Source organism: Diabrotica virgifera, chromosome 9 (assembly GCF_917563875.1).
Source record: "Diabrotica virgifera virgifera chromosome 9, PGI_DIABVI_V3a".
Lineage (NCBI taxonomy): Eukaryota > Metazoa > Arthropoda > Insecta > Coleoptera > Chrysomelidae > Diabrotica > Diabrotica virgifera.
In genome coordinates, this window is record NC_065451.1 from 223,266,731 (window position 1) to 223,294,077 (window position 27,347).

At 35.2% G+C, this 27,347-nt stretch overlaps 2 protein-coding genes across 2 annotated transcripts in view; both read left to right on the forward strand.

Annotated features, from left to right (window-relative positions):
- Positions 1-22,304, forward strand: LOC114325021 (zinc finger protein 729-like). The gene is made up of 6 exons (XM_050660902.1): positions 1-647; positions 2,982-3,785; positions 10,488-11,258; positions 15,042-15,812; positions 16,827-17,650; positions 22,198-22,304. The coding sequence occupies exons 1-6, from the start codon at positions 1-3 to the stop codon at positions 22,302-22,304; spliced, it is 3,924 nt and encodes a 1,307-aa protein (XP_050516859.1).
- LOC114325057 (zinc finger protein ZFP2-like) overlaps positions 20,896-27,347 on the forward strand; it is a 15,143-nt gene continuing 8,691 nt past the window's right edge. The window contains exon 1 of the mRNA XM_050660903.1: positions 20,896-23,584. Coding sequence (XP_050516860.1) covers positions 22,765-23,584 — 820 coding nt within the window. The 5' untranslated portion in view covers positions 20,896-22,764. The remainder of the gene's footprint in view (positions 23,585-27,347) is intronic.

Below are 27,347 nucleotides of genomic sequence, written 5' to 3' on the forward strand. Positions count from 1 at the left end.
ATGAAGCTAACAGACATCTTAAAACTAGACAAACCTCTTCTATGTGAAACCTGCAAAAGAGCCTTCACCGATCATCTGGACCTAGCTTTACATTCAAAGAAACATAATCCTCAAAAATTACACACGTGTCACTTATGTGGGTTCTCAGTAGCTACCAAGTTTCGAATACGAAGACACATCAACGGCCATGCTGGATATAAATGCGAGATATGTCTAAAAGTGTTCAGGAAAGCTAGAGCTGCCTTGAAGCATTCCTACAGTCACACTGGAGAGAAAATGTACCAGTGCGAGATATGCGGCAAACATTTAGCTAATTCCAAGAGTCTGGATACTCATTTAAATACGATACATCACGAAATCATCACTGGGAAGCCTTTGGTTAAGTTTGATTGTCCTATATGTCTCAAACACTACGAGTCTGAGACGGGTCTGCGACGACACTACTCCAGTATGCATAAGGAAATGGGTGTAGACTTGACTGTAATTTGTGAAGTGTGTGGAAAGCGTATTTCGAACAGGACTAGACTGACGCGACATATGCGCACGCATACCGGCCAAAAACCGTTCCCTTGTACGGTCTGCGAGAGGCACTTTGCTACGAAATGTCTGTTGACGTCACATCTTCGCGTCCATACGGGAGAAAAACCGTACGTGTGTTCGTATTGCGGGAAAAGGTTCGGACAGTCGGCGCCTTATAGATATCATATTAAAATTCATACGGGGGATAGGAGGTACCATTGCACCATTTGCGGTAAAGCTTTTATCTCGAATAGTAATTTGAAAATACATACCAAAACTTGTTGTGCTCCGATAAGAGATTGATTTGTTAACTTGAGATTATATTGTATTTGGCACACGTGTACAAGGAACCTTGCCGAGTATGCTTAAAATAAACACATGTGTCTTCTTCACGTGACATCTCCTTGGGGAGAGTACTCATATTCTTAAATAGTACTCCTTGGAAATTATATTGTATTTATTACTTATGTGCAAGGAACCTTGCCGAGTATGCGTAGAATAAACACGTGTCTTCTTCTTCTTCACGTGACATCTCCTTGGAGAGAGTACTCATATCCTTGGATAGTGCTCCTTGGATAGAGGCTCGAATTCAGATCTTCGGTGTCCTATTTGGAACTTCATTTAGCACAACTCTCAACTGGAACATTCACGTCAAAAACACCCTTGACAGGCGTATCTATAGGTGTCATCATTGTTTATATAGGGACATAAACAATGGTGTCATTAAACAAATGCCAAAATCATTCGATCTTGGCTAATGAAAGAAAAATCCTGAGGAAATGCATAAGCAATCGCGCATGGTATATGTCAGTATTAGTCCATCCACTCTGTAATTGTTTGAAAAACACTTCTTTTTATGTAAAAATCTCCCTAAAATTAAATTATTAATTAATAAAAAACGTATTCTTCACGAAACCAAAATATCTTTATTATTGACTTAATAAGTATTTAATGTTTCTCGTTGAAATGATGATGATAGTACAAAATGAAAACAATGAATAATATATCAGCTTAAACTTAATAAACTCTGCTCTCATCGAGTTTTAAATTTCCTTACACAGAAGAACCGATAAAGAAATACACTATTTCAAGTAGGTACTTAAAGTAAAGTGATCACTAAACTGCAATCTAGCATTATACAGTGCTTCTTGCTTCTTCGTTCAGAGGTTAAGCATCAATCACACAAAGGAAAAATGAAATTTTTCCAAAAATGAGCTAAAATAATTTCAAAAAAATTTAGTAATCTTTTTATACGTTAAAGTTCTGACCTGATCAGTTGATAAACATTAACTCAATAAAAATGTACCATATGCTAATTCATCTTTGGCACAGCAAACCAGCTATACATTTATTAAAAAGAATTTGTAATTAAATGAAACCAAATAAATTATTAAATTTAACACAAAAATATTGTACTTTACTTACCGATATTGTCATATCCCAGCTACGTGGCCATATGGCTCCCCAGCCAACCATAGAAAATGTACTCGACACCAGAACTAAACCATAAAGTCCAACCAAATTTCATCCAAATACCCAAATCGAATCCAATCTAACATCCTTGATCCAGGAATCTTAGCAAAGAACCATAAAATATGCCTCAAAGAGGAGCCTCAATCTCAAATTTCACACCCAAATTAAAAAAAGTAGTAGGTAGCATCTACAAAATTTATGGAAACTTAAAGGCCTACAAGAAAACCTTAATACCCAGGCATTCGCCATGACTAAATTGCGTTTTTCATACAAGAGAAAAACCGAAATTCAATAACCACAACCTAAAATGAATTTCAAAGCTGTGGTGGTGCTTTTCCGTATGAAAGGCCTGAGTTAAACCCAGCAGCTCTTACTTTCGTTTCTTCATTTGAATCGTTTTTGATAAAATAATTTTCAAGAGACTTACTGCTACTTGGGGCACTCAGTCTGTTCGTATTTTTCACTGATGCGATGTGTTGCTTTACATCTGAGTGCACACCATAAGATGGTGTAAAGTATTACAAACTATGCATCTGCTTCATTGTCATAGCGTCCCTTTTTAATGTACCTACTTCCATTCCTTAGAGTACTCCTTAAACTTGCACTGACACTTGGACATAATTAGTAATTAATAACAATATGAGATGCACCAAACAACCACTTGTAATAAGACAAACACCGATAGTCACATTAACTTGTCTGACTCAACCCAACGTAAATATGGGACATTTAGGCGTCCTGGGAGACTTTTCCGGGTACGATCGTTAAAAAACGGTACATTTGGTCACCCTATGCTAACCTTGGTCAGCCGATGGTGGTGGCCCCGAATTGAATTTAATCTAAAGCTGTCTTTCCTTAGATCCCTATAGTTGCTCTATAGGCTGATTCATCATTATTGTCTTCTGTCTCTTTAACATATACAAACAAAAGATTTCTGTAAGTATATAGCTATTTGATTATTCTTGATATAATTAACATTATACTTTTAGAAACACCGGGAAGAAGAAACAACAAAGAAAATCTTCCATAAAAGTTCCAGAACCAGAAATCGACGAAGAGCTGATGAAGCTAACAGACATTTTAAAACTAGACAAGCCCCTTCTATGTGAAACCTGCAAAAGAGCCTTCACGGATCATTTGGAACTAGCTTTACATTTGAGGGAACATAGTCCTGCTAAGTTATACACGTGTCACTTATGTGGCTTCTCAGCAAATTACAAGAGACGAATGCGAAGACATATCAACGGTCATGCTGGATATAAATGCCAGATATGTTTAAAGGTGTTTAGGAAAGCTAGAGTTGCCTTGAAGCATTCCTATAGCCATACTGGAGAGAAGATGTACCAGTGCGAGATATGTGGCAAGTATTTGACTAATTCTAAAGGTCTGCATAAACATCTGAATACGATACATCACGAAATCATAACTGGAAAACCTTTGGTTAAGTTCGATTGTCGTGTATGTTTCAAACACTACGAAACTGCGACGGGTCTGCGACGGCACTATTCCAGTACGCATAAGGAAATGGGTGTAGACTTGAGTGTAGTCTGCGACGTGTGTGGAAAGCGTATTTCAAACAGGACTAGACTGAAGCGACATATGCAAACGCATACGGGCCAAAAACCGTTCCCTTGTACGGTCTGCGAGAGACACTTCGCGACGAAATGTCTGTTGACGTCGCATCTTCGCACCCATACGGGAGAAAAACCGTACGTGTGTTCGTATTGCGGGAAAGGGTTCGGACAGTCGGCGCCTTATAGATATCATATTAAGATTCATACGGGGGATAGGAGGTATCACTGCACCATTTGCGGTAAATCTTTTATTTCGAATAGTAATTTGAAAACACATACCAAAACTTGTTGTGCTCCGATAAGAGATTGATTTGTTAACTTGAGATTATATTGTATTTGGTACACGTGTACAAGGAACCTTGCCGATTATACTTAAAATAAGCACATGTGTGTTCTTCTTCACGTGACATCTCCTTGGAGAGAGTACTCATATCGTTGGATAGTGCTCCTTGGAGAGAGGCTCGAATTCAGATCTTCGGTGTCCTATTTGGAAGTTCATTTTAGCACAACTCTCAAATGGAACATCCACGTCAAAAACACCCTTGACAGGCGTATCTATAGGTGTCATCATTGTTTATATAGGGATATAAACAAGTATCCCTATATAAACAATGGTGTCATTAAACAAATGCCAAAATCATTCGATCTTGGCTAATGAAAGAAAAATCCTGAGGAAATACATAAGGAATCGTGCATGGTATGTGTCAGTATTAGTCCATCCACTCTGTAATTGTTTGAAAAACACTTCTTTTTATGTAAAAATCTCCCTAAAATTAAATTATTAATTAATAAAAAACGTATTTATTCTTCACTAAACCAAAATATCTTTATTATTGACTTATTAAGTATTTAATGTTTCTCGTTGAAATGATGATAGTACAAAATGAAAACAATGAATTATCAGCTTAAACTTAATAAATTCTGCTCTCATCGAGTTAAAAAATCCCTTACATAGAAGAACCGATAAAAAAATACACTATTTCAAATAGGTACTCAAAGTAAAGTGATTACTAAACTGCAATCTAGCATTAAGGTGTTTGGTAAAGAATATGCCATAGCTTAACCTTGGATTTCTGAGGTTAAAATAGGTCGATTTAAGCTAAGTTACCTTAGTACAAAAGTTGATAATAACCGAAATACAGGGTGTCAAAGTTAAACTTTTATTTTATTTATTTTTGAATATTTCCTGACAGGCATGGGACAACAACACGAAATTTCGTAAGTGGTGCTGGTACTGTACACCCTACTAAATTATGTTAAACAAACGTTTCTGGCTAGTACCAGAGGCGTACGACGGGGAAACATGAATGGTTGACCCTTCCCAAATTCTACGCCACTGGCGGAATTTCTATTTTAGTGCAATTTTTTGATTCTCCAATACTTTCTATGTAAAATACATGCTCTTCATTCGTAACGATAAAGCCATTAGTTTTCGAGATATTTGAAGCTAAAAACGAACGAGCGTAATCCATTAATCAAAATAAGTGTGCCTTTTCATGTTTAACTTCAAACATCTCGAAAACTAATGACTTACCGTTACGAATGAAGAGTATATTATTTGCATAGAAAGTATTAGAGAATCTAAAAATTATGATAAAATAGCAGTTTCATCAGTAGAGTAGAATTTGGCAAGGGTCAACCATTCACTTTCCCCTGTCGTACGCCTCTGGTAGTAGGCAGAAACGATTATTTAACATAATTTAGTAGGGTATACAGTGCCTACGCTTCTGCCAAGTATGACACAGATATATCTAATTATTTTAAAGTATTCTTTTTTTTAATAATTTATTCTTTATTTACAACTCTAAGAACCATGTGTACCCGGTACTATAAAACTATTTGACATATCCTTATGGTACTTAGCAGAAAGTGTAGGTACTGTACACCCTACTAAATTATGTTAAATAATCGTTTCTGGTTAATACCAGAGGCGTACGATAGGGGAAAGTGAATGGTTGACCCTTCCCACATTCTACGCCACTGATGAAACTGCTAGTTTAGCATAATTTTTAGATTCTCCATTACTTTCTATGTAAATAATATACTCTTCATTCGTAACGATAAAGTCATTAGTATTCGAGATATTTGAAGTTAAAATTGAAAAGGCACACTCATTTTGATTAATGTATTATGTTCGTTCGTGTTTAGCTTGAAATATCGCGAAAACTAATGGCTTTATCGTTACGGATGAAGAGTATGTTTTTTAAGTAGAAAGTATTGGAGAATCATAAAATTGCACTAAAATAGAAATTCCGCTAGTGGCGTAGACTTTGAGAAGGGTCAACCATTCACGTTCCCCCGTCGTACGCCTCTGGTAGTAGCCAGAAACGTTTGTTTAACATAATTTCGTAGGGTGTACAGTACCAGCACCACTTACTAAATTTCGTGTTGTTGTCCCATGCCTGTCAGGGAATATTCAAAAATAAATAAAAAAAAAAGGTTAACCTTGACACCCTGTATTACGGTTATTATCAACTTTTGTATTAAGGTAAGTTAGCTTAAATCGACCTATTTTAACCTCAGGAATCTACGTTTAAGCTATGGCCCATTCTTTACCAAACACCCTGTACAGTGCTTCTTGCTTCTTCGTTCAGAGGTTCAACATCAATCACATAAAGGAAAAATCAATTTTTTCCAAAAATGAGTTAAAATAATTTAAAAAAATTTACAAATCTCTTTATACGGTAACAATTTAATTTTCGAGTTAAATCGGTCAAAACAGGGCCGCGCCGTCCATAAGGGCGAAGGGGGGCGGTGCCCCCCGGCGCCGTATTAAAAAGGCGCCGGTAGGTGCCGAAAATAAGTTTTTGACAAGACCGAAATTACCAGAAATTTTTTTATTACATTGACTAATGACATTGACTAAGGACAAAAAGGATTTTACCCACTGGTAAATTCAAACCAGAAATATTAGCAACATTTTATTGTAAAATTGAAAACTTACCAATCGTAGGTAAATAAAAATAGCATGTATAGTATTACTTTGATCCTATAAGTGTACGAAACCTTATTTATTTCATTGCACTATTTGTTTGAACTATATATCTGAACTATACTGTCTGAACTATATGTTGAACTATATGTTTGTTCTGTGATAGTGTAATCGTTGTTTTTTGTAAATAACGAAGAAGTGAAGTCAAACATTTCAGGAATAATGAAAGGACAAGTAGTTGGAAAAGATGATATTTCTGAGGAAGTGTGGAGAGCGTTACGACAGATAGGAACAAGGTGGCTAACAGGTTTATTTAATATAATTATGGACTTTGGACAAATGCCAGACGAATGGAGAATCAGTATATTAGTACCTGTTTACAAAAACATGGGTGACACAACAATGTACAAACTACAGAGCCATAAAACTACTTAGTCACACCATGAAAATATGGGGGAGAGTAATTGATAATGTTTTCATTATCAGGCAGCTGATGGAAAAATACAGGAATAAAGAAACAAACGCTTATAATATGATGGTAAATCTTTAGAATTTCTCGAAATTCTTCGAAAGATTCTGTGGTGGGCACTCAATAACAAAGGAGTTCCGGATGAATATGTAAATATTGTGAGGGATATGTATGAGGGAGCAACAACTAGTGTTAGGGCAGGTGTGGAAGAGACTGATAAATTTCATGTGAAAGTAGGATTGCACGTGTACCAAGACTCAGTGCTTAGTCTTTATTTATTCTTATTAGTTTTGGATCAGATAACAGCGAAGCTACAGGATAACATTCCCTGGCTCTTAATGTATGCTGTTGGTGTAGTGTTAGTATGAAATAGTAAAAGCGACTTAGAACAAAAACTGGAACAGTGGAGACAAGCTCTTGAGGAAAATGGTTTAAAACTTTTTGAAAAGTAATACTGTAACGTTTTAACTACCTACGATCTGTATTACAGAGGGGAAATAGATGAAGATGCATGTAGTGGAATTAGAGTTGGATGGATGAAGTGGAATAAAACGAGTGGTTTGTTGCGTGACAGAAAAATTCCAGTGAAGCTGAAGGGAAAATTCTATAAGACAGCTATAAGGCCAGCTATGATGTACGGAAGTGAATGTTGAACTATGTGTGTGAATGTTGTGTGACTATGAAGTGGAATGAAACGAGTGGTTTGTTGCGTGACAGAAAAATTCCAGTGAAGCTCAAGGGAAAATTCTATAAGACAGCTATAAGGCCAGCTATGATGTACGGAAGTGAATGTTGGACAGTTAAAAAGAAAGAAGAATAACCAATGCATGTGGCAGAAACGAGAATGCTTAGATGGATGAATGGAGTGACAAAGAAGGATGCGATTGGGAATGAGTATATTAGGGGAAGTCTAGGGTTGACACCAATAGATGCCAAAATGAGAGAGCATAGGTTAAGATGGTTTGGTCATGTTCAACGTCGAGACGTTAGTCACCCAATACGAAGAATTCTTGGACTGCAGGTTCCTGGAAGGAGTAAGAGAGGAAAACAAAAGAAGACCTGGGGGGAGAGGCTTAGGCAGGACATGTCGATAAAGGATAACAGCATATATAAATAGGTAACAGTTATGTACCATTTTTGACAAACATTTTTATACCAACAATGACAATGACATTACAAAGATAGCTCCAATATTGTCATATTTCGCCAGTACTCACGTTGGCATTGTTTCAATGTCAACGCCACCATAGTCACGCACGGAGCGAATATGGTAAACCGATTCAATAAGTTGCAAAAAACTACTTACAAATGGAGTAGGAAAGGGGCGCCTAAAATTTCTTGCCCCGGGGCGCTTGAAAGCCTTGGCGCGGCCCTGGGTCAAAATATATTAAGCCTCGATCCCGCGTACCAAAAAAAGTTGATTTAATAGCAAGCTGAAAATTTGTTAATAACTTAAGGGTGTCTAGTCAGACAAACTTTGATGTGCTGAAACACCTGAACAGGGGAAGTTTTAATTACGGAACAGGTTAAAAATTTGGAACGTCAGACTATGAAAACGCATCATGTATTTTGTCGGACAGAACTTGCAATTGATTTGTTACTCTTTCAATAATCTCTCATGTAAAAATCAGACTGATATTTATCACCTGTCATAATTCCTGTTATTTGACATGTTCTACGTGTCGGACTTATTAAAATGTACAGTTGGTGATAAATACCAGTCTGATTTTTTGCATGAGAGTTTAATGAAAGGGCAACAAATCAATTGGAAGTTCTGTCCGACAAAATACGTGGGACGTTTTTGAAAGTCTGACGTTCCAAATTTTTAACCTGTTAATTATTAAAACACAATTAAACATAATTAAAACTTCCCCTGTTCCAGTGTTCCCGTACATCAAAGTTTGTCCGACTAGACACCGTTAAGCTATTAACAAATTTTCAGTTTGCTATTAATCAACCTTTTTTGGGGCGCGCGATCCAGGCGTATACACTGAACTTTTGAATCGATGTTAATGACTACATAAAAAATTATCGAATAAATTCTTATCTAACAATAAAACACTGAAAACGTTTGTTTTCTATACTTCCACAAAATTTATTACAACTATGTGACTACAGCTGTTTCGGCAGAGTGCCTTTCGCAAGTGATTTAGTTTACTATGTATTTGCCTTTTTAAAGTCTTTAACTAAAGAGGTTGAGTGGGGAGCTGTTTGTCTCGAGTTGGTGATTCAGAATTATATCTGTATTTTCAATTTATTAATTTCCATAGATTCTAATAAAGATAGCTTAAGGTCTTTATTTTGAATTATGCAGAATTTGAAACTGTTCATTAAAAGAATGATAATTATGATCTAGAAGGTGAAGTGCGTATGTAGAAGTGTCTGTTGAAAGCCTTTATGTGTTCTGCTCTCCGTTTGTCAATGGTTCTGCCAGTTTGATCGATGTAAGTTTTCGGACACTCACCACAAATTAGTTTGTAAACATCACTCTGTAGATATTTTCTCTTTCGGCTCTTATTGTTCTTAATATATTTGCTAAGTTGTTTTTAGTTATATTAAGCAAATATATTAAGAAATATATTAAAAACACTAAGAGCCGAAAGAAAAAATAACTACAGAGTGGTGTTTACAAACTAACTTGTGGTGACTGTCCGAAAACTTACATTGGTCAAACTAGTAGAACCTTTGACAAACGGAGAGCAGAACACAAAATGGCTTTTAACAATAGAAAAACAGACACTTTTAAATACGCACTTCACCTTCTAGATCATAATCATTCTTTTAATTAACAGTTTCAAATTCTGCATATTCAAAATAAAGACCTTAAGCTATCTTTATTACAATCTATGAAAATTAATAAATTGAAAAATAGAAATATAATTTTGAATGACCAACTCGAGACAAACAGCTTCCCACTCCTCAGCTTAACACATAGTAAACTAAATCACTTGAGAAAGGCACTCTGCCGAAAAAGCTGTAGTCACATAGTTGTAATAAATTTTGTGGAAGTAGAAAACAAACGTTTTCAGTGTTTTATTGTTATCAGTGTTTTCAGTGTTTTATTGTTAGATAAAATGAACTTCCATCAAGTAACGGTCGAATCCATCAATTGAATAAATTCTTAGCTGATCAGCCGATAAACATTAACTTATTAAAAATGTACCATATTTATGCTAATTCATCTTTGGCACAGAAAACCAACTGTACATTTATTAAAAAGAATTTGTAATTAAATTAAACCAAATAAATTATTAAATTTAACACAAAAATGTTGTACTTTACTTGCCGATATTGCCATATTTCAACCATGTGATCCATAGATTCATCCAACCACAGACAATGTGCTCGAGACCGGAACTAAACCATAAAGTTTAGCTGCATCCAGTAGTAGAATCCTTATAGTTGCTCCATAGGCTGTTTCATCATTATTGTCTTCTGTCTCTTTAACATATACAAACAAGAGAATCCTGTAAGTATATCGCTATTTAATTCTTCTTGTTGTAATTAACGTACTTTTTAGAAACACCGGGAAGAAGAAACAACAGAAAAAACCTCCCATAAAAGCTCCAGTGTCAGAAAAGAAGAAACAAAAGAAGAAAAATAATTCTATAACCGTTCCAGAACCAGAAATCGACGAAGAGCTGATGAAGCTAACAGACATCTTAAAACTAGACAAGCCCCTTTTATGTGAAACCTGCAAGAGAGCCTTCACAGATCATTTGGAACTAGCTTTACATTCGAGGGAACATAGTCCTGCTAAGTTATACACGTGTCACTTATGCGGCTTCTCAGTAGATTACAAGATTAAAATACGAAGACATATCAACGGTCATGCTGGATATAAATGCGAGATATGTCTAAAGGTGTTTAGGAAAGCTAGAGCTGCCTTGAAGCATTCCTATAACCATTCTGGAGAGAAGATGTACCAGTGCGAGATATGTGGCAAGCATTTGGCTAATTCTGAAATTCTGCATAAACATCTAAATACGATACATCACGAAATCATCACTGGAAAACCTTTGGTTAAGTTTGATTGTCGTGTATGTCTCAAACACTACGAATCTGCGACGGGTCTGCGACGGCACTACTCCAGTACGCATAAGGAAATGGGTGTAGACTTGACTGTAGTCTGCGACGTGTGTGGAAAGCGTATTTCAAACAGTGCTAGACTGAAGCGACATATGCAAACGCATACGGGCCAAAAACCGTTCCCTTGTACGGTCTGCGAGAGGAACTTCGCGACGAAATGTCTGTTGACGTCGCATCTTCGCACCCATACGGGAGAAAAACCGTACGTGTGTTCGTATTGCGGGAAAAGGTTCGGACAGTCGGCGCCTTATAGATATCATATTAAGATTCATACGGGGGATAAGAGGTACCATTGCACCATTTGCGGTAAAGCTTTTATCTCGAATAGTAATTTGAAAATACATACCAAAACTTGTTGTGCTCCGATAAGAGATTGATTTGTTAACTTGGGATTATATTGTATTTGGTACACGTGTACAAGGAACCTTGCCGAGTATGCTTAATATAAACACATGTGTGTTCTTCTTCACGTGACATCTAGGAGCAAGTACTCATATCCTAGAATAGTACTCCTTGGAAAATATATTGTATTTGGTACGTATGTACAAGAAACCTCGTTGAGTATGCTTAGAATAAACACATGTGTCTTCTTCTTCTTTACGTGACATCTCCTTGGAGAGAGTACTCATATCCTATTGTTGTTCTGAAGCTATTTCCTTGTGGCATTTTTAGGATTAATTATTTTTATGAGAAATAAGCCACAATTAAATTGAAAAAAATAATTTTATAGTATTTTGTATTTTGACAACGACACCCGATTTGGGCGTCGAAACGTTAATAAAATTATTTGTTTCAAAAGACTAAGTTTTCAATCTAAATGAAAATGGTTATTCATTTTTGATTATTTTTTTCAATTTAATTGTGGCTTATTTCCCATAAAAATAGTTAGTCATATCCTTGGATAGTGCTCCTTGGAGAGAGGCTCGAATTCAGATCTTCGGTGTCCTAGTTGGAAGTTCATTTTAGCATAACTCTCAACTGGAACATCCACGTCAGAAACACCCTTGAAAGGCGTATCTATAGGTGTCATTAAACAAATGCCAAAATCATTCCATCTTGGCTAATGAAAGAAAAATCCTGAGGAAATGTATAAGGAATGTGTAATAATGTGTGATAAGGAATCATCCATCCACTCTGTAATTGTTTGAAAAACACTTCTTTTTATGTAAAAAATCTCCCTAAAATTAAATTATTAACTAATAAAAAACGTATTCTTCACGAAACCAAAATATCTTTATTATTGACTTAATAAGTATTTAATGTTTCTCGTTGAAATGATGATGATAGTACAAAATAAAAACAATTAATTGTCAGCTTAAACTTAATAAACTCTGCTCTCATGGAGTTAAAAAATCCCTTACACAGAAGAACCGATAAAGAAATACACTATTTCCACCTACCTCTACCGAAAGTATACTTTTCCGGACCTGGTTGTAGGGAGCAAAGTTGTACTTTTTCTCCCTAGGGAGGAAAAGTAAAAGTGACGTCATGGTATTTCATTTATGAAATATAACTTATTGACGCCCTGTACAGTATCTGTTTTCTATTACGTAAGTATCTATACATTGTAACGTTTATTTATAAAACTATTTTGCAGAATTGTAAAAAACAGTAAATTGTTATTTTGATTAACAATGTTTACATTAATAATTTGACTTATATTTGACAGTTGCCAGTTATATTTAACCTACTTGTTAGTTTTAGTTTTAATAAATTTTTTTGGTTAGTTACATAAAATAAATTAAGTAAAAATGAAAAAATTACTTGTTATTTGAGAAAGGTGGAAAAACCATATGTATAACATGGGAGTAAAGTGCCTTTTCCTCCCTTGAATGATTACTGCACGACGCGTGCCCTCCGCTACGCGTCGGGCAGTAAACTTCATTCTCGGGAGGAAAAGTAGCACTTTCCTCCCTTGTTATACAAATAGCTATTTAGTCCAGAAAGCCACTGCGCATCCGCTAGGAAAAATATTCTAATTCGGATTTTTTGCACAATCTTACTCAAAAAGGACCCCTTTTAACAAATTTGCATGTTGCCAGGACCAAAAGTTGGTCAAAAATTTTTTAAACGTTTTTTTTTTTGTTGTTTTCCTAAAATTATTTTTTTTGCATGGAACAAATTTTTTTTAAGTTTTTTGGATCATTCCAAACAGAAAAGGTATTTAGTGACTTTTCTCTAAAGTTGATAGTTTTTGACATATTATAAGCGATTAAAAATTGAAAAATTGCGAAATCGGCCATTTTTAACCCTCAAAAACTATGTGAAAAACTGAAAATTTGAATGTTGTAAAGGTAGGTAGATATTCTTTAAACATCGATTGATGAAATCCCGAAGAGTTTTTTGCAATACAACATCAAAAACCCCTTTGTTTTTTAATTGCCAATCAAGGGTGCGCGACACTATTTTCCGTATTAAATATAAATGACTAAATTCGTTATTTCGTAAACCGGTGACTTTAAGGAAAAATCCCAAAACAGGTCGGTTTTTATTTTTAAGTTATGATATTGTGGCATATATAGTATACTAGTGACGTCATCCATCTCGGCGTGATGACGTAATCGATGATTTTTTTAAATGAGAATATGGGTCGTGTGCTGGCTCATTTGAAAGGTTCTTCAATTCTCTATTCACTAATATAAACATGTACATAATTATTTATACAGGGTGTCCAAAATTTTTTTATTAAATTAACACATTTGGCAAATTGACAAAAAAATTAAATTATTGGACACCCTGTATAAATAATTATGTAAATGTTTACCTTACTGAATAGACAATTGAAGAACCTTTCAAATGAGCTAGCACACGACCCCTATTCTCATTTAAAAAAATCATCGATTACGTCATCACGCCCAGATGGATGACATCACTAGTATACCATATATGTCACAATATCATAACTTAAAAATAAAAATCGACCTGTTTCGGGATTTTCCCTTAAAGTCGCCGGTTTACGAAAGAACGAATTTATTCCTTTCATTTGCACCATACTGCATACACATGCAATGGTGGAAAATAGTGTCGCGCACGCTTCATTAACAATTAAGAAACAAAGGAGTTTTGAATATTGTATTGCAAAAAACTCTTCGGAATTTCATCAATCGATGTTTAAAGAATATCTACCTACCTTGGTAACATTAAAATTTTCAGTTTTTCACATAGTTTTGGAAGGTTAAAAATGGCCGATTTCGCAATTTTTCAATTTTTAATCGCTTATATGTCAAAAACTATCAACTTTAGAGAAAAGTCACTAAAGACCTTTTCTGTTTGGAATGATCCAGAAAACCTAAAAAAAAAAATTGTTCCATGCAAAAAAAATAATTTTAGGAAAAAAACAAAAAAAAAAACGTTTAAAAAATTTTTGACCAACTTTTGGTCCTGGCAACATGCAAATTTGTTAAAAGGGGTCCTTTTTGAGTAAGATTGTGCAAAAAATCCGAATTAGAATATTTTTCCTAGCGGATGCGCAGTGGCTTTCTGGACTAATTGTGGAAGTATAGAAAACAAACGTTTTCAGTGTTTTATTGTTAGATAAAATGAACTTCCATCAAGTAACGGTCGAATCCATCAATTGAATAAATTCTTAGCTGATCAGCCGATAAACATTAACTTATTAAAAATGTACCATATTTATGCTAATTCATCTTTGGCACAGAAAACCAACTGTACATTTATTAAAAAGAATTTGTAATTAAATTAAACCAAATAAATTATTAAATTTAACACAAAAATGTTGTACTTTACTTGCCGATATTGCCATATTTCAACCATGTGATCCATAGATTCATCCAACCACAGACAATGTGCTCGAGACCGGAACTAAACCATAAAGTTTAGCTGCATCCAGTAGTAGAATCCTTATAGTTGCTCCATAGGCTGTTTCATCATTATTGTCTTCTGTCTCTTTAACATATACAAACAAGAGAATCCTGTAAGTATATCGCTATTTAATTCTTCTTGTTGTAATTAACGTACTTTTTAGAAACACCGGGAAGAAGAAACAACAGAAAAAACCTCCCATAAAAGCTCCAGTGTCAGAAAAGAAGAAACAAAAGAAGAAAAATAATTCTATAACCGTTCCAGAACCAGAAATCGACGAAGAGCTGATGAAGCTAACAGACATCTTAAAACTAGACAAGCCCCTTTTATGTGAAACCTGCAAGAGAGCCTTCACAGATCATTTGGAACTAGCTTTACATTCGAGGGAACATAGTCCTGCTAAGTTATACACGTGTCACTTATGCGGCTTCTCAGTAGATTACAAGATTAAAATACGAAGACATATCAACGGTCATGCTGGATATAAATGCGAGATATGTCTAAAGGTGTTTAGGAAAGCTAGAGCTGCCTTGAAGCATTCCTATAACCATTCTGGAGAGAAGATGTACCAGTGCGAGATATGTGGCAAGCATTTGGCTAATTCTGAAATTCTGCATAAACATCTAAATACGATACATCACGAAATCATCACTGGAAAACCTTTGGTTAAGTTTGATTGTCGTGTATGTCTCAAACACTACGAATCTGCGACGGGTCTGCGACGGCACTACTCCAGTACGCATAAGGAAATGGGTGTAGACTTGACTGTAGTCTGCGACGTGTGTGGAAAGCGTATTTCAAACAGTGCTAGACTGAAGCGACATATGCAAACGCATACGGGCCAAAAACCGTTCCCTTGTACGGTCTGCGAGAGGAACTTCGCGACGAAATGTCTGTTGACGTCGCATCTTCGCACCCATACGGGAGAAAAACCGTACGTGTGTTCGTATTGCGGGAAAAGGTTCGGACAGTCGGCGCCTTATAGATATCATATTAAGATTGCAACAATTAAGAAACAAAGGAGTTTTGAATATTGTATTGCAAAAAACTCTTCGGAATTTCATCAATCGATGTTTAAAGAATATCTACCTACCTTGGTAACATTAAAATTTTCAGTTTTTCACATAGTTTTGGAAGGTTAAAAATGGCCGATTTCGCAATTTTTCAATTTTTAATCGCTTATATGTCAAAAACTATCAACTTTAGAGAAAAGTCACTAAAGACCTTTTCTGTTTGGAATGATCCAGAAAACCTAAAAAAAAAAATTGTTCCATGCAAAAAAAATAATTTTAGGAAAAAAACAAAAAAAAAACGTTTAAAAAATTTTTGACCAACTTTTGGTCCTGGCAACATGCAAATTTGTTAAAAGGGGTCCTTTTTGAGTAAGATTGTGCAAAAAAATCCGAATTAGAATATTTTTCCTAGCGGATGCGCAGTGGCTTTCTGGACTAATTGTGGAAGTATAGAAAACAAACGTTTTCAGTGTTTTATTGTTAGATAAAATGAACTTCCATCAAGTAACGGTCGAATCCATCAATTGAATAAATTCTTAGCTGATCAGCCGATAAACATTAACTTATTAAAAATGTACCATATTTATGCTAATTCATCTTTAGCACGGAAAACCAGCTATATATTTATTAAAAAGAATTTGTAATTAAATTAAACCAAATAAATTATTAACTTTAACACAAAAATATTGTACTTTACTTGCCGATATTGCCATATTTCAACCATGTGATACATAGATTCATCTAACCACAGACAATGTGCTCGAGACCGGAACTAAACCATAAAGTTTAGCTGCATCCAGTAGTAGAATCCTTATAGTTGCTCCATAGGCTGTTTCATCATTATTGTCTTCTGTCTCTTTAACATATACAAACAAGAGAATCCTGTAAGTATATCACTGTTTAATTCTTCTTGGTGTAATTAACGTACTTTTTAGAAACACCGGGAAGAAGAAACAACAGAAAAAATCTCCGATAACCGTTCCAGAACCAGAAATCGACGAAGAGCTGATGAAGCTAACAGACATCTTAAAACTAGACAAGCCCCTTCTATGTGAAACCTGCAAAAGAGCCTTCACAGATCATTTGGAACTAGCTTTACATTCGAGGGAACATAGTCCTGCTAAGTTATACACGTGTCACTTATGTGGCTTCTCAGCAAATTACAAGAGACGAATACGAAGACATATCAACGGTCATGCTGGATATAAATGCGAGATATGTCTAAAGGTGTTTAGAAAAGCTAGAGCTGCCTTGAAGCATTCTTATCGACATACTGGAGAGAAGATGTACCAGTGCGAGATATGTGGCAAGCATTTGGCTAATTCTAAAGGTCTGCGTAAACATCTGAATACGATACATCACGAAATCATCACTGGAGAACCTTTGGTTAAGTTCGATTGTCGTGTATGTCTCAAACACTACGAATCTGCGACGGGTCTGCGACGGCACTATTCCAGTACGCATAAGGAAATGGGTGTAGACTTGACTGTTATTTGTCAAGTGTGCGGAAAGCGTATTTCAAGCAGGGATAGACTGACGCGACATATGAGCACACATACCGGCCAAAAACCGTTCCCTTGTACGGTCTGCGAGAGACACTTCGCGACGAAATTTCTGTTGACGTCACATATTCGCACCCATACGGGAGAAAAGCCGTACGTGTGTTTGTATTGCGGGAAGCGGTTCGGACAGTCGGGGCCTTATAGATATCATATTAAGATTCATACGGGGGATAGGAGGTATCCTTGCACCATTTGCGGTAAAGCTTTTATTGCGAATAGTAATTTGAAAATACATACTAATACTTGTTGTGCTCCTGTCAGAGATTGATTATTTACCTTGATATTATACAGTTGTAAAAATGAAAGAATACCCATGAACGACACATCAATCGCATATTATTCAGATTATTAATAATCTATCTCTCTCGTTTGTTACTTATGAAAAAAAAAAGCAAATACAGAATATGTGATTTATGTGATCGTTCATGGGTCATCATCATCATCAATGGTGCTACAGCCCTATGAAAGAGCCTCGACCTTCCCAAGTCTATTACGCCAGTCAGTCCTATCCATTGCCAACCGTTGCCAGTTTGCTGCGCCTATTTTCCGCCCATCCTTATCCACACCATCCTTCCATATGAGTTTTGGCCTACCCCTATTTCTACTTCCCACAGATTGTGACATAAGTATTCTTCTGGGAGGGTTGTTCTGCTGTGATCTTGCTAGATGTTCTTTCAAATATAAGCAGAAGGTTTTCATCTGCCTTGGAAATGGTCTATGCCTCTGATCCATATGTCAACATTGGTTGTATAAGGGTTTTGTATATGGTTATTTTTGTTTTTTGGCTTAAGTTTCTGCTTCTCATATGTCTACTCAGTCCAAAATAGCATTTGTTTGCTAGGATTATCCTTCGGTTGATTTCTTATGTCATGACGTTCTCCTTGGTGATCACGTGATCAGTTAGCCTAAGTATGTGAATTTGTCCACCACTTCAAAGGTAGATTTATCAACCGTGAATTGGTGACCGATGTTTCTGGCTCTATTGTTGGTTGTTGATGTCATCATCTTAGTTTTCTCCTCGCTTACTTGCAGGCCATATTTTTTGAGACATTTGAGAAGGTGGTATACATTTTTTCTAGCTTGCGAGTTGTGCGGGCTACTAGGTCCACGTCATCTGCATATGCCAAAATTTGGGATGATTTATTAAAAATATTTCCTCTGTTGTCTATTCGGGCATCTCTAACCGCCTTTTCCAAAGCTATGTTGAAGAGGAGACACACCAGCGCATCTCCCTGTCGCAACCCAACATGCGTTTCAAATGCCTGTGATTGTTCGCCCTGTATTTCGACTTTGCAAACAACTTTACGCATTGTAGCCTTAACCAATCTTATCAGTTTATCAAGGATGTGGAATTCATCCATGGCTTCATACAATTTATTTCTTAGAACACTATCATATGCCGATTTAAAATCTACGAAAAGATGGTATGTGTCGATATTGAATTCATTGGTTTTTTCCAGTATTTGCCTTAGCACAAAGATCTGGTCTGCTGTTGATCTACCAGGCCTAAAACCACTTTGATATTCTCCAAGAAGCTCCTCTGAATGTGCACTTAGGCGGCTATATAAGATACTCGAAAATATTTTGTAGGCTGTATTAAAGAGGGTTATTCCCCTATAGTTTCTACATTCCAATTGATCACCCTCTTTGTATAATGGGCAAACGATTTCAATACACCACTCTTTCGGGATTTGTTCCTCATTTCAGGCTCTCAGTATTATTTTACATATTTGGTTAGCAAGAGCACCTCCATATTTAATAAGTTTCGAGGGTATACCATCACTTCCTGGAGATTTATTATTTTTCAGGTGTTTTATTGCATCCCGTACTTCTTGAATTGATGGAGGTTCTAATGATGTATTGGTGCTTGCTCCTGGGGGTGGTTGATTTGGATCTTCTACTTTGATAGTAGGTAGTTCTTTATAGTAGGTAGTTTCACCCACCTTTTCAATATTTCTTCTCTTGTATTGAGTACGTGCCCTTCTTTTTTCTTACATAGTCTTAGCCTTGGTTTGAATTCCTTTCTTGCATTATTTAGAGTTTTATAGAATTTTCTTGTTTGATTTTCCTGTTTTAATGTCTCAAGTTCTTCCAGTATTCTATTTTCATAGGTTCTCTTTTTTTCTTCTATGGATGCACTTCTCTTTCTTCTAAGGTCTTTATATGTTTGTTGTTTTTCTCGGGGTCTTCTTTGCTGCATCAGTTTATATGCATCATTCTTTCTTCTTGCAATGTCCTCACACTCAGCAGCGAACCAGCCATTGCGTGATGGTGGTTTTTCTGGCCCTAGAATATTATTTGCTGCTTCTTTAATATTATTTTTACACATTTACACATTTCCCATTGTTCGCTGATTGTTAGGTTCTCATTAGTTATGTAGTTAGTTTTGATTTTTGAGGAGGTTAATATTAAGGTGCGTTGTTTTGGTACTTCTTTCCTTCTTCGCGTTTGAGATTCTAGCTCGAATTCTGGTGCCAACTAAAAAGTGATCTGAATCATATTAGTCGAGTATGCGAATAAACACTTATGTTTTCTTCTTCACATGACATCTCCTTGGAGAGAGTACTCATGTCTTTGAATAGTGCTCCTTGGAGAGGAGCTCAAATTCAGATCCATTTTTGGAGTTCATTTTAGCACAACTTTCAACTGGAACATCCACGTCAAAAACACCCTTGACAGGCGTATCTATAGGTGTCATTAAACAAATGCCAACATCATTCCATCTTAACTACTGAAAGAAAAATTCTGAGAAAATGCATAAGGAAACTTACATTGTATATGTCAGTATTAGTCCATCCACTCTGAAATTGTTTGAAAAACACTTCTTTTTATGTAAAAATCTTATATTAACTAATAATAAAAGTATTCTTCACGTCAACAAAATATCTTTATTATTGAAGCTATACTTCTTTAGGCGCGATTGAGGGTGAAATTTTATTAACCTGCGCGCATGCGCACACAGACAGTATGGAGTTCGTTACTAAATGTTTTAATTTATGTATGTATCAGTCCAGAAAAGGTGCGGAAAGGATATATTAGTGTTTTTAAATATATTTTTCTATAAACGTGTCAAAAATGCAATTTATAGCACTCCATAGGAGCGTTAAAAATGCTACTTTAAAGCACCAGTGCTTTAAAAATTTTAAGGCACTGCAGTTAAAAGTGAATTGTCAAATTGAAACGTCAAAATATTTATATTTCATTTATTAACATTAATATTAATAATACAACTTGCGCAATTTGAAAAAGGTGGTTTAAAAGGTTTTTTAAATTTAATTTAAACTGTATTATTGCATTTTTAACACGTTTGTAACACTTTCTTCAAATAATTTTTTTTATCCGATGCCTAGATTTTGTGTCATTTTGGAACTACTAAAATTTTTTATTTCATTAGTAGTTCCAAAATGACACAAAATCTAGGCATCGGATAAAAAAGTTTATTTGAAGAAAGTGTATTTTTTTGTTCTTCTTAATGGCGGTACAGGCTCGTTTTTTTAATATTGTATTTAATTACAGAGTAATTTCCACATATTAATATATTTTTCAAATTGGGCTCTGTACCGCCATTCTTTATTATATTACGAATACGTGTGCCAAATATCTCGAAAAAATATTCAAAATTACAGCCGCAATCTTGGAACGCGTTTTGGCTACCTGTTGATCGCTACTGTATCACCTTAACCTTAACAGTATAGGCAGTTTTGATGTAATTTCAAGAAAGATATAAAAATGGAATGTCAGTCAAGTTCAAGTAAAAGTTTTTGTAGGTATTGTCCTGTAATTTAGAATGAATAAATTATAATTGTTGATATATTAGACGTTTGTAGAAAAAATATTGTATGATATTGGTGTTAAAAAGTACATTTTTAAGGCACTCATGTGAATTGCAGAATGAGCGAAGCGAATCTTTCACATACGTGCCTTAAAATTGTGCTTTTAACATTTATATCATAAATAACTATTATTATAATTTTTGTGTATTTGGACTTTCTACCTCGGGAATAAGATAAGTAATATTTAATGTATTTTATAATTCACTTCGTATGTTTGTCACTATGTCTGAGAAATATTGTAGCCCGTATACACAAAAGGGTATAGCTCAGTGGTAGAGCATTGGGCTGGAGATCAAGAGGTCCCCGGTTCTAATCCTGGTGTGTTCTAATCTTTTTTTAAGTATTGGTATTGTTTTAATAAAAATTTGTGGAAAGTAGTAAGTAAAAATTAATTTAATCTTTAAATAAAATACAAATAAACTGTCCGAAAGTATATTTATTTCATTGAAATCATATTTAGAAGTATAACTTTTTACGTGCGTACAAAGTACACACACATTCTTTTTTGACTTAATAAATGTGTTACCGTTGAATGTTTCTCGTTGAAATGATGATGATGGTACGAAATGAAAACAATTATCAGCTTAAACTTAACAGACTCTGATGTTATACACTACCGATAAAGAAATACACTAATTCAAGTAGGTACTTAAAGTGATTACCAAACTTCAATCTAGCATTATACAGTGCTCCTTGCTTCCTAATTAATAACACTATGAGATGCACCAAACAACCACTTGTATTAAGAGAAACACCCAAAGTCACACTTACTTGTCTGACTCAACCCTACGTAAATATGTGACATTTAGGCGTCCTGGGAGACTTTTCCGGGTATGATCGTTAAAAACGGTACGTTTGGTCACCCTACCCTAGCTGCATCCTGTCAATAATAGATCCTTATACATGGACAGCTTGGATTCAGTTCGCTTGGGGATACACCACAGGTGGCTCTAAAGACGCTGAAAAGCAGAAACCTTGGTCAGCCGATGGTGGTGGCCCCGATTTGAATTTAATCTAAAGCTTTCTTTCCTTAGATCCTTATAGTTGCTCCATAGGGTGTTTAATCATTATTGTCTTCGGTCTCTTTAACATATAAAATAAAGAGATGCCTCTAAGTATATCGCTATTTGATTCTTCTTGATTTAATTAACGTACTTTTTAGAAATACTGGGAAGAAGAAGCAACAGAAAAAATCACCCATAAAAGTTCCAGAGTCAAAAAAGACGAAACAAAACAAAAAATCTTCCATATCCGTTTCCGAGTCAGAAAACAAGAAACAAAAAAAGAAAAATGATTCCATAACCATTCCAGAGACAGAAAATAAAAAGCAAAAGAAAAAAAATCCCATAGTCGATCCAGAAACAGAAAAGGAAAAGCAAAAAAAGAAAAATCCCATAACCGATCCAGCGACAGAAAAGAAGAAAAAAGAGAAGAAATTTTCCATAACCGTTCCAGAGCCAGAATTCAACGAAGAGCGAATGAAAATAACAGACCTCTTGAAACTAGATAAGCCTCTTTTGTGTAAAACCTGCGAAGAAGCCTTCACGGATCATTTGGAACTGGCTTTACATTCGAGGAAACATAGTCCTGCTAAGTTATACACATGTCACTTATGTGGCTTCTCAGTAGATTACAAGTATCGAATCCTAAGACATATCAACGGTCATGCTGGGTATAAATGCCAGCTATGTGAAAAAATGTTCAGGACAGTTAGAGCTGCCATGGAGCATTCCTATGGTCATACTGGAGAGAAGATGTTCCAGTGTGAGATATGCGGCAAGCATTTAACTAATGCTAGGAGTTTGGAGATTCATTTGAATACAATCCATCACGAAATTCTTACTGGAAAACCTTTAGATAAGTTCGATTGTCGTGTATGTTTCAAACACTACGAGTCTATAATGGGCTTGCGCGCTCATTACTCAAGTAAGCATAAGGAAATAGGTGTAGATATGACTGTAGTCTGTGACGTATGCGGAAAGCGTATTTCGTGCAGAGATAAGCTGAAGCGACACATGCGTACGCACACCGGCCAAAAACCGTTCCCTTGTATGATTTGCGATAAACGCTTCGCGACGAAATGTCTGTTGACGTCACATCTTCGCGTCCATACGGGAGAAAAACCGTACGTGTGCTCGTATTGCGGGAAGCGGTTCGGACAGTCGGGGCCTTATAGATATCACATTAAGATTCATACGGGGGATAGGAGGTATCCTTGCACCATTTGCGGTAAAGCTTTTATTTCGAGTAGTAGTTTGAAAATACATACCAAAACTTGTCTTACTCCTATCAGAGATTGATTTTTAACTTGCGATTGTATTGTATTATTGTAAAATAAATTTTAAAATTAACACAATGATGTTGTTCTTAGCCCGGCAATATTGCCATATTTCAAATATGTAACCATATGACACTAAGTTCAACCAAATTTCATCCCAAATCCAATCCAATCAAATATCCTCGATCCAGGAATGTCAGCAACCTCAACTCCAGAGAGGAACCTCAACCTCAAATTTCACATCCAATTAAAAAAATACTGGTATTAAAAGCATATACAAGATATATGACAACTTTAAGACCTACAAGAAAATCTTAATACCCAGGCATTCTCCCTGCCAAATTGCGTTTTTCTATAAGAGAAAAAACCGAAATTCAATTACCACAACCTAAAAAGAATTTCAAAGTTATATTTACAATGCCTAAATTCATTCAAACATGGAACGGAACTGAAGTCGCAAACAAGATTGTTTAAAAGGATTTATTTCGATATATCGACAGAACGAGGATGTGTGGATGAATATACAGGGTGTCCCAGACTAATTTAGCCACGCTATATCTCTTATACGAATAGAGATTTTCGAATGGGACAAAAAGTGATATATTCTACTTGTAATACACTTTAATATGGCGTACAAAAAAATCATCCCCTAAATATTTATCCCTTAGTTACAACCCCTAACATTATTTTTTTTAATATCACTCTGTATATTTTTTTATAGTTTTGGATGTGGTCTTTTATCGTCTATTTACCACATTTTTTGAAAATAAAATCGGTTCGTTAACCAAGAAACTATCAGTTTACTTTTGTTAATTGTATGTCCCAGACTAATTTATCCAGGCTATATTTCTTAAACGAATAGAGATTTTCGAATGGGACAAAAACTGATCTATTCCATTTGTAATACACTTTCATATGGCGTAGAAAAAATTCATCCCCTAAATATTCATCCCTAACTCACAGGGTGCTATTTAAAAAAAATAAAGTTAGGGGTTGTAACTAAGGGATGAATATTTAGGGATAATTTTTTTACGTCATATGAAAGTGTATTACAAATGTAATAGATCAGTTTTTGTCCCATTCGAAAATTTCTATTCGTTTAAGAAATATAGCCTGGATAAATTATTCTGAGACGCAATTAACAAAACTAAACTGATATTTTCTTGGTTATTTACGAACCGATTTTATTTTCAAAAAATGTGTTGAATAGACGCTAGAAGACCACATCCAAAACTATAAAAAATATACAGGGTGCTATTAAAAAAATTAAAGTTAGGGGTTATAACTAATGAATATTTAGGGGATCATTTTTTTCTACGCCGTATTAAAGTGTATTACAAGTAGAATAGACCATTTTTTGTTCCATTCGAAAATCTCTATTCGTTTAAGAGATATAGCGTGGCTAAATTAGTCTGGGACACCCTGTATATCCCTTGAATTTAGAAGGGAAAGTACGCATATACAAATCTTGTGTAAGACCGATCATGACGTATGCGATAGAAACAAGATGTAACACAGCAGAAACCAAGAGGATACTGAGAACATCAGCAATGAGAACGTTGAGGTCAATATCTGGGAAAACACTGAGAGACAGAATACCGAACGACAGAATAAGAGATCTCTGTAACATACAAGATATAGTACGGTGGGGATGACAGAGAAGACCAGAGTGTAATCAGCATGTGGCGAGAGAATAGCCCGTATAGCCAGAGATTCGAAGCCAACAGGCAAGAGACCAATAGGAAGGCCCTTTAAAAGGTGGCGGTCAACATCACAGTTACGAATACAAGCTCAAAATCCGTTAAGAACAGGCCAAGAGGCCTAATATAAGAAGAAGAAGAATTTAGAAAAAAAATTTCAAGCGGCTGCAATAAAAAGTCGCATTGTAATCGTCACATAACGAAGGTAAAGAAATTGCGACGCTACACAACGCGAAATATCAAACTGATATTTTCTTTGTGGTTTCTATCATCATTCCTGTATACTTTTACATTTTTTCTTTAATTTTTTAATTATGGTAATTCTATTTTTCCATGCTTTTTTCTTCACTTTTACTTGCTTTTTTATTTCTTCGGGTGTCAAACAGGGATGCTCGTTGAATCCACTGCTAATCTCTGTCGTACTGGATGAAGCAATAAAGAAAGGTAAGAGAAGAATGAGAAAACTAACATTAGGATACTGGCAAATGAAACAGACTCAACTATCGCAGCTACTATTTGCAGACGGCATGGCATTAAGTCAATGCTATAGAAGTCAATGCTATAGAAATGCAGTTCCTGAGGAAAATAGCAAACAGAAAGAGGACAGACAAAATACGAAACGAAACAATCAAATAAAACTCAACACTAAAACCAATCAATGAAAAAATAGTAGAGAGAGATTTATATGGCACGGGCACGTGTGTAGAAGGTCGAACTAGAGACTAAGGCCTTTCGCACACACAGCTACTAAAAAGAAACTAAACTAGTTGGTAATCAGAGTTATCAACGGGTTATCAACTATGGCTCGCACATTACGCTACCGAAAATTAATAAAACGAGTCACTTCTTGACTGTACTTTGTACTGAGTAGCTTTGTTAGGCGGTGTTTAAGTTTATATATTATGTTGTCCTGAGACCTGAATCTATTTTCTTGTGAAATTTTTGTAATTAACTAGTTTTTGATGGGAGAGAAGCCACGATTTTACTAAAAAATAATTTTATTAATATTTCGACGTCCAAATCGGATGCCGTTGTCAAAGTACAAAAAATATTAATGAATTAAACAAAAATGTTGTTGCTTAGTAAAAAATTCTTCTAATAATTTATTTAATCTGACTCATTTATATCGGAAATTTAGACATATATTATACATTTTAACGTAGAAGACTTTAAAATCATATTGTTGTTATTATTTATTGTCACCGTTGTATGTAGTTGTATTTTTAAAAACAGATCACATGTCATGATTTTTTGTGACGGATATTCTTGAGTTGGGGTTGATTTCATGTAATCGAATAAACTATCTTTCAGTAGAGTCGTCCCAGAAACGCAATTCATAAATATTAGCAATATCATTTTAAAGTCTTCTACTTTAAAATGTATAATATATGTCTGAATTGTCGATATAAATGAGTCAGATTAAAAAAAAATACATATTAGAAGAATTTTTTACTAAGCAACAACATTTTTGTTTAATTCATTAATATTTTTTGTATTTTGACAACGGCATCCGATTTGGACTACGAAACGTTAATAAAATCATTTTTTTTAGTAAAATTGTGGATTATTTCCCATCAATAGGCACTAGTTATCTCTACCCACCTGGGGTAATATTCCGTTTGTTTTGTGATTCGACATGTTTTTCTTTGAAGAGGGTTTTGACATTAAAAGCGCCCTAGCTATTCAACCAAGCGCTAGAAGATGTGTTCAAACAACTGCACTGGGATGGTTTGGGTATAAACATAAACGGGCAATATCTGAATCACTTACGATATGCTGATGATATTGTATTAATAGCAGAAAGAAGTGAAGAATTACAAAGAATGATGGAAGAACTAGATAGAGAATCGACAAAGATAGGACTGAAGATGAATTACAGTAAAACAAAAACCATGACCAATCAACAAGAAGAACTAGTAATTACAGTGGCACAAACAAGAATAGAACAAGTAAAAGAATATATATATCTAGGACAAATCACTAGATTAAATAAAGAAAATCAGACCGAAGAAATAAAGAGAAGAATAAGGTTGGCCTGGGCATCATTCGGAAAACTGTCTTATATTCTAAAGAACAGAAAATA

Bases quoted from the DNA above. Each gene is read 5' to 3' on its own strand.
- LOC114325021 (XM_050660902.1), top strand. From the start codon at position 1: ATGAAGCTAACAGACATCTTAAAACTAGACAAACCTCTTCTATGTGAA. The intron at 648-2,981 runs GTACGTGTGTTC...TTATACTTTTAG, and splicing joins GTCCATACGGGAGAAAAACC to AAACACCGGGAAGAAGAAAC. The intron at 17,651-22,197 runs GTAAAGCTTTTA...ATACATGGACAG, and splicing joins GTATCCTTGCACCATTTGCG to CTTGGATTCAGTTCGCTTGG.